At 41.9% G+C, this 12,500-nt stretch overlaps 1 protein-coding gene across 1 annotated transcript in view; it reads right to left on the bottom strand.

Moving 5' to 3' along the window:
- PLEKHN1 (pleckstrin homology domain containing N1) overlaps positions 1-9,978 on the bottom strand; it is a gene marked incomplete at its 5' end in the record, with an annotated part of 27,326 nt that extends 17,348 nt beyond the window's left edge. Inside the window, 4 exon segments of the mRNA XM_056542353.1 lie at positions 4,276-4,400; positions 5,859-5,952; positions 7,666-7,746; positions 9,843-9,978. Coding sequence (XP_056398328.1) covers positions 4,276-4,400; positions 5,859-5,952; positions 7,666-7,746; positions 9,843-9,978 — 436 coding nt within the window.
- Positions 9,979-12,500: the final 2,522 nt, after the last annotated feature.

The raw sequence follows: 12,500 nt of genomic DNA on the forward strand, positions 1-12,500 counted from the left end.
TAGCATGAGGCACCATGTACAATCAGGTGATGAAAACTCATCTCTTATGTATCCATAGAGACCTAATGTTCTGCATTCTTAATAGCATTTACTACATCATTGGACTATGTGCATTATAGAAAGGCTATGCTGCTTAAAGGAGATCAGCTTGAGACTCTCTCTACTTTTAGAAGGGTCCCTTGACAATTCGTTCACCACAAAATGCCTCTCTGCTGGGACCCTAAACAAACCAGCGGCTGTCTCTAGGGTAACTTTGCAGAAGTGTTCCATTTCTCTGCAGCGCCACCACAGGGGAAATTAAGCATTACACAAAATCCTTTCAAACAAATGGGTGATGCAGAACAGGTCAGGTCCTCCAGAGTAAGGTCCCATTTGTAACCACTCTCCACTTTTACCAAAAGAGGAGGATCCTGAAAAGATTTTCTTTTATTAAAAAGGTTTAACTGGACAATGCCTTTAAATTGGCCAAGTAATAATACTAAAACTGTTCATATTTATTTATTTAATTTTTATTAATTATTATTATACTTATTTTTGCCAATTGTTTTATTTTAATTATTATTATACTTTTTTTGTCAATATTATTATACCTTATTTTTTTGTCTATAATGAAAATATTTGATCACTAATAAAAAGAATACTAAATAATACATTTTAATAGATTATTTTTAATAAATACTACAAACAATAAATTATTTAAAGATACTAATTACTATTTTTTTTATTAATAATAAACAACAACAACAACAACAACACATTTTAATACATTTTTAATAAATAATTCTACTGCAAATAAATTATTATTGATAAAAAGATACTAATTACGGTACAATTTTTTATAATAATATAATCAAATAATAGTAATTAGTAATAATAATATTAAAAAAATTATAGTAATTAGTATATTTTATTAATAATAATTTATTATTGTTATTTTTAGTATTAGTATTTTTAATATTAAAAATATTATATTAAAATGTATTACCGTATTTATTATCCATTAGTGATAGGATAGTTCAAAAGTTTGGAATTGTGCTCCGTGAACAATTTACCATAAAAGGTGAGACACGTGCAAACTATTGAGAATATACGCACAACAAATTGCCATAAAAAGTAGGCCAGACCAAGACTGGCGATACATGGTACTATGTTATAAAGCACATTAGAAGGCACTATTATTAAAAACGCACTAGAAGGTTAACTAGCATTCCATATAACCTATAAACCAATGGTTTCTTACATGCTGTGGCGAGGCTGTAGAATCATCCACCCAGATTTAGGCTGAATTCACACCGCAGAATTTCTGGGCAGAATTTCTGCTAGAGATTGAGCCGACGGCACTAGGACCGCGCAAACTGCATTGCCGCCTCCATAGACTGCAATGCATTTCTGGGTGGATCTTCTGAGAGATCTGCTCAGAAATGCATTGCAGTCTATGGGGACGGCAATGTAGTCCGCGCGGTCCTAGTGCCGCCAACTCGATCTCCAGCAGAAATTCGGCCCAGAAAATCCCCAGTGTGAACCTAGCTTTACTATGGCTGTTGCAGTAGAATTTCTGCTTCAAACGCATCCAAATTGTAGTGCTCAGCAGCCAAGATACATTGTTTAGGCACAGTGCATCAAAAAGAACTGTAAAGTGTGCCTAGTCCAGCAAAGAGGTGCTAATAGGTGTTCTAGACCAGTGTTTCCCAACCAGTGTGCCTGCAGCTGTTGCAAAACTACAACTCTCAGCATGCCCAGACAGCCGAAGGCTGTCTGGGCAATGCTGAGTGTTGTAGTTTTGCAAGAGTTGTAGGCACACTGGTTGGGAGACACTGCAGTAAAGGATACGTAAAGTTTAAAAAACTGTCCTAGTGACATATTTTGATGTACGGGGATCTGGGTGCCGAGACCCCCGTGGCCGTTGGTGTCTGCGCGAGGTGCTTTGCACAGGGCTCCTTCTTGCCACAGGCGTTAGAAACAAGGGCAGAATCCCCAAAATAACTTTGCACCCCATTCACGTTCAAAGTTAGAGCAAGACCGACAAGAATGAGAAGGGTCAATGTAATGGCTGCGGCAGCCCTAGTCGACTCTGGGTTGATGCTAAATAAACATACAATTTATGCTTAGAATTTTATCTTCTTATAAAGTCTGTGTGATCATAACACGATGGATTTGCATTTATTATTGTCAAGAGAAAATGTCTTATACGATCGGTAAAGAAAACAATAACCATGATCAGAGGCGAGGCCCCTAGAAATAAGATGTTGTTCTGTCCTTACAATACCCGTTGCTATCTGCTGGGCGTGATGACCCTGGAGCGGAGGCCAGAAGCCAGGGTGTGTGACCCAATGTGCCTGCAGCTGTGCTGACACCCAGGGTATTCCCTTGGCAGCAGGGTAAGCCTGTCCTCCCTCACAGCTGTTGCTGCTGTTCAGGACTGTCTGTTCCCATAGCAGCTAATTCTAGAGTTTCAGGAGCCACAGGTGCAAAATGAAGAAAAAAAAAGGAGCAGGGAAGGTGAAAGAGGACAAAAAGATCTGAGCCTAAATTCGGCTTCCAAGATTAGCAAAAATGGGTACAGCTTTAGAAAGCGCTCGCCTGATGCTATAATGGCCGTCCACCGTGTCAATCACAGATCACAATCCAAGCACATCTAAGGAGAAGAGATGAGCGAATTTACAGTAAATTCGATTCGTCACGGACTTCTCGGCTCGGCAGTTGATGACTTATCCTGCGTAAATTAGTTCAGCCTTCAGGTGCTCCGGTGGGTTGGAAAAGGTGGATACATTCCTAGGAAAGAGTCTCCTAGGACTGTATCCACCTTTTCCAGCCCACCGGAGCACCTGAAGGCTGAACTAATTTATGCAGGAAAAGCCATCAACTGCCGAGCCGAGAAGTTCGAGACGAATCGAATTTACTGTAAGTTCGCTCATCTCTACTAAGGAGCTTACGAACTTGTCGCAACAATTGTAGCCCCGCGTAGCCAGTCATCTGGCACGGAGAAAAGTTTGCTCCGTGCACCGTTTGTCTGGGGTGCCGCAGCCAAGATCGCAGGGATCCCCAGAAGCAGGACCCCCACGATCAGACATCTTATCCCCTATCCTTTGGATAGGGGATAAGATGTCTAGAGGCGGAGTACCCCTTTAAGGCTCAAGTGTCCATGAGGGTAAAAAGCACTTTAGCCATCAATGTGTATCCAACCAAAAGTCATTTGTCTATTAAATGAGGTTTCTTATTTCACCATCTTTCCCTTGAGACAGAAACTTGTAAAATATAACTGCATACAACTTCACATCAAGGATAATACATGTGGAAACTATCCATTCAGGCCCCATGGTGGAGAAAGTCCAGATATTAAGCTGCCATTAGATGACAGCTGGGGGAGCCGTGTGTGACCCCTCTGTACGGTCCACAGCTGCACGGCCAAACAGGTGGGATCAGCTGTCCAAGTCCATAAAATATTTGTCGGCTGCAAAGCGGCCTTTCTTCTCCTGCAAGAGGGTTTAGCCGGCCAAAAAACTCATTCCTCTACCCTAGTGAGCACCACCACCGCAATAGAGATGCTACTTTGCAATTCAAATCCGCTGGCAGTGGGTATATGAGGGGGTGTCCCACTACTTCACTTACAGGAGATGTTAATTTTGCTATGGGCAAAGCAGATCAGTCTTTGTTTTTGTTTCAAAAACGGTCTAGTTGTAAATGAGTGTTTTTTTCCCATAGTGACCAATCACAGCTCAGCTTTCATATCTTAATGGGCACTGGTAAAACGAAAGCCAAGCTGTGATTGGTCGCTTTGGGCAAAAAGGGGGGTTTACCACTAGATTTCTCACACAAATTGATCATGTACAAAGCTGTCTGCCAATAACTTATCTCCTACTGGCCACAAAAACTCTGTAAATGACCTTTAAGGCCTCCGTACAGATTTAAAAAGAAAAAAAAGAAAGTTGACCAACCAATTTTGGCATGATCAGCTGACTAATGTGTATGGAGGCCCTCCAGCTCCCCCTCAACATATCATGTGGAAAGAGAGCAGGATTAGGCATGTTCGATTTGATTTGACAGATCCCTTTGCTTTTAGAAAGAGAAGCCACCACCAAAGGCTTCTGGCAGCAGCTTACCCCTCCTCCAGAACACAGAATACTTGGCACACATATGGAGGGATCAAGAGAACGCGCGGTTTGCAAAACAAACATTTAGACGATAGCTATTGCAGGTGTATGACCAGCTTTAGATATGAAATGGCAATAAAGTATGGATCTGTCAACCCCCCAAATATCTCCTTACAAATCTTACCTCTGTTATAGGCAAAGTGTCAGGGTTTCCGCCATTGAGCTGGATCTGCTTCTCCAAGTGGTAAAGCCATTTCTGCAACTCTTGCAGGGTTGGACAATAAACTATTAATGGATTGAGTAGAGGCCCTAAAAGAAAATGGAAATATTTATCAGTGGCTATGCCCAAGAGCTGTGGACCATCGAGACTGGGTCATGACATGTCAGACAATAGCTGCTCATACGTGACAACTTATCCCACTCGCATCGATAAATCTCCCCAAACATGTATAATGTGGCCAAAAACACAGGAATATTTAAACTCATCTATACACAATACAGTGATCCCTCAACTTACAATGACCTCAACATACAATAGTTTCAACATACAATGATCTTTTCTGGACCATTGTAAGTTGAAACCAGACTCAACATACAATGCTACAGACAGTCCAGATCTGTGAAACGTGTCCATGAACTGACCAATCAGAATGGGCATTCACTGGTAAAACTCCTGTATTATTGAAGCGTATGCACTGACTGGTGTCTGGTAGCGCCCCCTATAGTACAGGGAGGTATTACATGTTCTGTACTCTTTACCTTTACCAGGGTTCCTGCTCCTTTGGACACCAGGTGAGGGCGGCTCCATGTTACTTTTAAGGACATTGCGTGAACTGTACAGGACCCTGAAGAAGCTCCTCTCCTCTACATAGACCCGTGCTTCCCAAGCAGGGTGCCCCCCAGCTGTTGCAAAACTACAACTCCCAGCATGCCCGGACAGCCAAAGGCTGTCTGGGCATGCTAGGAGTTGTAGTTTTGCAACAGCTGGAGGCTCCCTGCTGGGAAACACTGACATAGACAGTGATTTACAGCTCCCAGCAGATCTTTCTTACTTTTATATATAAGGACTTGCTATATCTATATTAGTTATCTAGCAACAAGAGAATACAGCAGCACACTGCTAGCACAAAGATATAGATAAACATGAGTATATAGATAAAACATGAGTATATAGATAGAACATGAAAAGCTATACAGCTGTAGTGCAATAAATGAAAATATGAAACTATGAAATTATGAGGTACTTAGCTTGCGAATTTGGCGCCAAATAGCATGGACCGTCCCACCACGGTAAGGTGACCTCATTCTGGGTAGGACCCTACACTATGAATATGCCTCTGTGTGAACAGTACAGCAGGCATTGCAAGGTCTGAAACATCCAAGGCACCTTATATACACCTAATAGAGGGCTACCAAAGGCTGTCTGGGCATGCTGGGATTTGTAGTTTTGCAACAGCTGGAGGCTCCCTGCTTGGGAAACACTGACATAGACAGTGATTTACAGCTCCCAGCAGATCTTTCTTACTTTTATATGTAAGGACTTGCTATATCTATATTAGTTATCTACTTATTTTACTTTAATCCTCACTTTTTCCTATTTTTGGATGACATTTTGGTGCCTTTAGAACCAATTACCAGGTTTCCATAGCGTTATGGTCTCAACATACAATGGTCGTCCCAGAACCAATTAATATTGTAACTTGAGGGACCACTGTATTACAATCACAACAAATGATTGATTTGCAAAATGTAAGACATTTTTTTTACCTGTGATTCGGAAAGCATGCTCTTCCTCTGGTTTAGGTGGGACCTTGGAACGTTCCAACTTGTAAACACTCAACTCCTTCAGTGGCACTAATCCCTGTAATGCAGAGATGAATAAATGTAAAATCAAAGAAAAAAACTTTATAGAACAAAACACATTTTAAGTAGAGAGAATGATTTGGAGACATAAGAACACTGGCAATAGAGATACCTGTGCAAGGCCAGATTCACATATCTATGATTCCAAAGTTGCCCTAGATGGGACCGTTTGATGCATCAAGCTGCATCCATTGCACCTGGTACCCCGTAGGCCTAAATGGGGCTTGGTGTTGGACCTATGGATTGTTGCCCATTTTGAGGTTGCACTTAAAGGGGTACTCCGGTGAAAACCTTTTTTCTTTTAAATCAACTGGTGGCAGAAAGTTAAACATATTTGTAAATTACTTCTATTAAAAAAATCTTAATCCTTCCAGTACTTATTAGCTGCTGAATGCTACAGAGGAAATTCCTTTCTTTTTGGAACACTGATGACATCACGAGCACAGTGCTCTCTGCTGACATCTATGTCCATTTTAGCAACCATGCATAGCGGATGCATACTAAGGGCAGCATGGTGGCTCAGTGGTTAGCACTGCTGCCTTGCAGTGCTGGGGACTTAGGTTCAAATCCCACTAAGGACAACAATAAATAAAGTGTTATTATAATAACGTCAGCAGAGAGAACTGTGGTCGTGATGTCATCAGACAGCATTCCAAAAAGAAAATAATTTCCTCTGTAGTATTCAGCAGCTAATAAGTACAGGAAGGATTAAGATTTTTTAATAGAAATAATTTACAAATATGTTTAACTTTCTGCCACCAGTTGATTTAAAAGAAAAAAGGTTTTCACCGGAGTACCCCTTTAAGCGAAAGACAATGCATGCATCTTTATCTGATCTTACACAACCACACCGGACTGCTGGACATATGTACACCTGGCCTTAGGCCTCTTTTACACTATGAAATATCTATTCATTACGGGCGTTCTATAGTGACGGGACATCGTGGCGGAAAAATTACTGCATGCAGTAATTTTTCCGCCACGATGTCCCGTCACTATATAACGCCCGTAATGAATTACGGGCATATGCGGGTGCAAACGGGCAGTTACAAAACCCCATAGGCTGCAATGCAATTTAGTCACGGCTGTCAGGGGTTTTGTAACGGCCGGGTTTCACCGATATAGTGACGGAACTGGTGACGGAAGTTCCTAAACGGAGATATTTCATAGTGTGAAAGAGGCCTTAGACCAGAGTACATAGCCATGTATACATACAAACTAGTGTTGTTTATAATAAAAAGTACATTTCCCAATACAAGACTAGACATTCTAGAGATCTACCCTTCCAGGCACAAAACCGGTTGGAAAAAAATTCGAGAGACTAACACATTCTTTGTTCTTCGCTTAATGTAAATAAAGAAGCCAAGTAGAATGCTCTATAGTCCAGTCAAGCGCACACCACCCCATTATCTTACACCCCAAACAACTAACTCAAAATATATAAATACTCTCAAAACAGCTATCAAAGGAGGCACAAAGTTTCTCACAACACTGATAAAAGTTGGCTACGTATATTGTGTAAACATGTATAATAGATGTGACCCTGAGGGGTGAAAGGTCAAGAGATATTTGGACAAGGTCTGTCTGGCTGGAACTACAAGAAGTCACGTTTCTACTACGTTAACCTGTTTCAAAGTCCTTTTCACATGCCCTATTTTGAAAGGGGTGGCACCACCACATCTCATGAAGAGCACCGTGCCAGAGTACATACCTGATATGTCAACCCAGTGGGACCTCGAGACTGGAAGTACAGTTGGGACTGGAAAAGTTCCAAATAACAGTCACTTATATCCTAAAATAGGGGAGAAAAAAAATCTCTGTATTAATCTTCAAATCATACAAGATTGGACAGCCAGGCCTACGTGGGCCTTTATATGTGGGACAATATAGATATTGGCCCTGAATTACTATTATAAACCAGACATGAATTGTCGGGTTGTGCGCCAGATTTTGCGCCAGAATTGAAAAAAACCTGACCAACTCTCCATTTTACTGAGAAAAAAAAAGAAAAAAAAAGGGGCGGTCAGAGGAAAAGGGGCGTGTCCCGACATTTTCACAAAAACACAACATATTTATTAAGGTTTCCACAGAAAATGTGGATTTGAGCTGAGAAAACCCAACAGATCAGAGCATGTGTAAAATAAAGCAAAATGTAGGAAAAAGTGCAAAATGTAGGGAAACCGCAAATACCGTGGAAAAAAAATTGTAGGGAACTAAAACCCACAAAGAACACTACACAACACTCTTAGTAAATCGGGGCCATTGTCGCAATTTTGGAGACAAAGGGGGAGATTTCTAGGTGGGAAGTCTTCTCCAAGTAAAAGCCTAGTTTTTGGACGCATTTTTCATCCACCATACATTATGCAAAGTCTGGTCTGGATAAAGGGGCGGTCTCCTTAAAAAAAAAAAAAAAACACATTTTTTTTTTTTAAAGATGTCTCTCTATGGTCAGTGGGGTCTTTTTCATCAGATCTATGGACCGTGGATGGCATCAAAGCCGGTGCAACAACCTATGGGCAGCCATACTGGTATTGAAATTTAAAGGCAGCCATGTTGGTATTCACCCCGATATGTAAGAACTTATATTTCTGGCAATTTCAAAGGAAGATTAGGATCTAGTGCGGATGCCAAAAAGGGTTAAAGCATTTACCGTAAAACAAAAAAACACAACCTTATCAAACAGGGTTCAAGGTCCAACACAGAGACGTAAGTAATCGGAAATGACTCACAAGCAGCAGCACAGGTGAATGCAAAACGCTTCACAACAGATACGACGGAGACAAAATATCTTATACTACTAATGTAAATAGGAACTCATTCCATTCGCCTTTCTCATGCTTTGCAACATCTATAAATGGAGAACACGTATAAAAAGGATATATTACTGTGTGCAAATGGAGCGGCAGGGTGAGAATTAATTAAAGGAGAACTCCAGAATATAAAAATTGTCCCCCATACTGCCGGCAGTAAAAAAAATAAACAGGTACATACCTTCCTCCGCTCCCCGATTACCTGCTCCGGTCTCCGCCATGATCCTCGTCCTGGTTGCCGGTGGTCGGCGAGTCATACTGTGCTCAGCCAATCACCGGCCGCAGTGAAGTCCCGACTCGGCCGGTGATAGGCTGAGCGGCATTGTGAGAACGCTTCAAGACACAAAATTCTTCACTACACCGGCACCTGCTGCCAGGGCTGAAAAAGTCACCCTGCCGCTCAGGACTTCACTGTGGCCGGTGATTGGCTGAGCGCAGTATGACTCGCCGACCACCGGCAAACAGGAAGAGGATCGCGGTGGAGACCAGAGCCGGTTACCGGAGGCCCCGGGGAGCAAAGAAAAGTATGTACCTGGTTTTTTTTTTTTTTTTTTTTACTGCCGGCAGTATGGGGGACAATTATATTACAATTTATATACTGGAGTTCTCCTTTAACAGAATGGCCCACATGCCTAAAGCTGTGTTTCCCAACCAGGGTGTCTTCAGCTGCTGCAAAGCTACAATTCCCAGCATGCCCGGACAGCCGAAGGCTGTCCGGGGCATGCTGGGAGTTGTAGTTTTGCAACAGCTGGAGCTTCCCTGGCATGAAAACACTGGGCTAGAGTATTGCACAATGATACCAGTACATGCTTCTAGATACTGTTTGGCACAATTATATGTACTGACTCTGGGAATTCCTCGTTAAGGGAGGGGGTTCCCTTTTTATTTATTTTTTTAAAGAGTTTTCTTTTGGGGGGGGCTCAAAAAAATAAAAACAAAATCTACACAACAAATTTTTACATAAAAAAAATGTATAGAAAATTATTATATTATAATATATATATATATATATATATATATATATACATATATATATACACACAGGCACAAACACACACACACACACACCTATAGTTACCTGGCTGTGCTGAAATCGAAACTTGACCTTGGAATAATGAATCATCTGCCCCATGTTCCGAACAATCGTTTTCTTCTTGCCCTTGCGGAAGATGCTAAGGAATCGTTGGTCCACATTGTCCTTCTGCACGTCATTGCTAATATCCTAAAAAAATAAAAAATAAAATGACACCTTGTTACAAACCAAATAAGCCATTTTAGCACCTATTGATCTGCAGGCATGAAATAGGTATGTCTGTTGCTTCTATAGCACTAACATAACCTGTAGCACTATACAAATATGGTGATCAGTCGTGCCCCCTATCTCAGGCACACACTAGGGCCAGTTCTATAGGCCTATGTATCAGTCAGTATGTTTGTGTATAGCTGGAGAAAACCCATTTAGAAACGGTGAGAACACACAGATTTGTACCCAGTACCCCGGCGCTGCAAGGCAAACCACAAACCACAGCCTGTGAAATCAAATACATTGTATTGATATATGGATAGAAATAGTATAAAATAATAATTTTGGAAACAAAAATTTTGCAACTTTTCTTGCTTTGGGGGGGGGGGGGGTTGGGAGAAGAGTTAAACTTTTTGTACCTACGGACAGACTTAGAAATATTATCAAGGTATCTGTTCAGGATATAGCTTTCAATACTATGTTTCTCTAAGGTCAGCGGGATAGAGTTCAAAAGACTGAACTTGACTGACCCAGTATTTGGTTTCAGATGGCTGTGCTGATCAGGCCTACATGCCTATCGCTGACAGGGACCACTAATCCTGAGGCCTTCACACAACGGCTCGAGGGCGGTCCGGGGCACAATTTCCTAAGATCAGTCAACCAGTTTCTGGTTACAGATCAAATCACTAGTCATAGCTTTAAAAAAAGGGAGGAAAAAAATAAATTAAATAAAATTAAGAGATTATATCTGCAGCTCAAGTTTTATTGAATCCTGCCTACCCGTTTCCTAACCTGATTTTCTGCAGCCGAGATCTTCTGTATCAGTTTCTGAAGGTGGAGGAATAATAACTGTGATGTAACCGGAGATACAGACGTACAGCATCCTCTAGCCAAGGAATTGGTGCAACAAGACAAAGGGCGAATCCCGAAAAACTTCCGCTCGGTGGCATTGTGCTTGGACATAACGCTTTAATATGAAATCTCATGATGTTCAGATGGAAGCGCCAACTCAGGAGCCATATAACTTCTATACTATATAAGTGTATTGTATGAGAAATAACCCAAAATCTATTACCAAAATTATTCTCAGCACAAAATGGGCACAGTTTGAATGCCCCCAGCATAAGAGCAATGAATAAACAAAGCATTGTAGGGAGTACTAAGGCTATGTTCCAATAGAGAGGGGTTGTGCAATGTAGAAATTCGGAGGGTACTTGCATTTTTAATCATGGTCATAGAAAGAGATTAGCCGGTCTTTACTATAGTCATGTAATTACACTCATGGGGGGAGATTTATCAAAACCTGTGCAGAGGAAGAGTGGTGCAGTTGCCCATAGCAACCAATCAGATTGCTTCTTTCATTTTCCACAGTCCTCTAAAGAGGCCTGTGGAAAATGAAAGAAGCAATCTGATTGGTTGCTATGGACAACTACACCACTCTTCCTCTGCACAGGTTTTGATAAATCTCCCCCAATGAACCGCAAGGCTCAAGATGAGAAGAGGTGTAAGTGCTGCCAAGATGTGAGAGTGTTTACATACCATCACAATGGCAAGATGAATCAAATTTAAATAAAGATTTGTCATTACTAAGGGATAATGCAACTATTAACTAATCATCACAAGAGATGAAGTGGTGACGGACATCCATGCCTGATGCAAGACTGTGGAGGAAGTCCCATACCTGCAGACCTCGGGTGCTAGACAACAGCGAGTCTAATCGTGCGACACACCTCATGTCTGCTAGGTATAATACTGGTTAATCTGCTCTCCCCTCGAGGATGACAGACAGGTTGTTGTCTAAATGTTAAAAGACTAACAAGAAGAACAAATCTTTGGTGTCTGAAAGCAAACACAACCCCGGAATACAAAACAGCAGAGGATTAGAAAAGGGCCGACCAGCACAGAGCTTCTATAATCTATACAATTGAAACAGTACAGGATAGAGAATAGATTATCTCTGAATCCCTGGAAGACTTCTGGGCTCGGCTTCCCCAGGTCTATCAGCAGTAGAAGAGACTGACGACTCTGGGATCAGTGTTTGCCCCATGCAGAAGTATACACTCACTACTATACGGGCAAAACGGTCATACGCTGGTCTTTGCTGGCAACCACCGATGACTTCATGACAGTGGCCCAGATAAGATAAAGGAGAACCATGGCTAGCACTGATCTGGAGGCTCCTGTGGTTGACACTTGTTTTCTGGGATGCACTAGCCATGATTTAAAGGGGTACTCCGCCCCTAGACATCTTATCCCCGATCCAAAGGATAGAAGGCAAGATGTCTGATCGCGAGGATCCAGCTGCTGGGGACCCTCGCAATCTCGGCTGAAGCACCCCAGACATCCGGCGTACATAGATAACTTCACTACGTGCCGGATGAATGGCGATGCGGGGCGGAGGCTTGTGATGTCACAGTCATGCCCGCTCGTGATGTCACGGCCACACCCCCTCAATGCAAGTCTATGGGAGGGGGCATGATGGCCACCACACCC

The sequence above is a fragment of the Hyla sarda genome, chromosome 10, assembly GCF_029499605.1.
Source record: "Hyla sarda isolate aHylSar1 chromosome 10, aHylSar1.hap1, whole genome shotgun sequence".
In the NCBI taxonomy this organism is placed as follows: Eukaryota; Metazoa; Chordata; class Amphibia; order Anura; family Hylidae; genus Hyla; species Hyla sarda.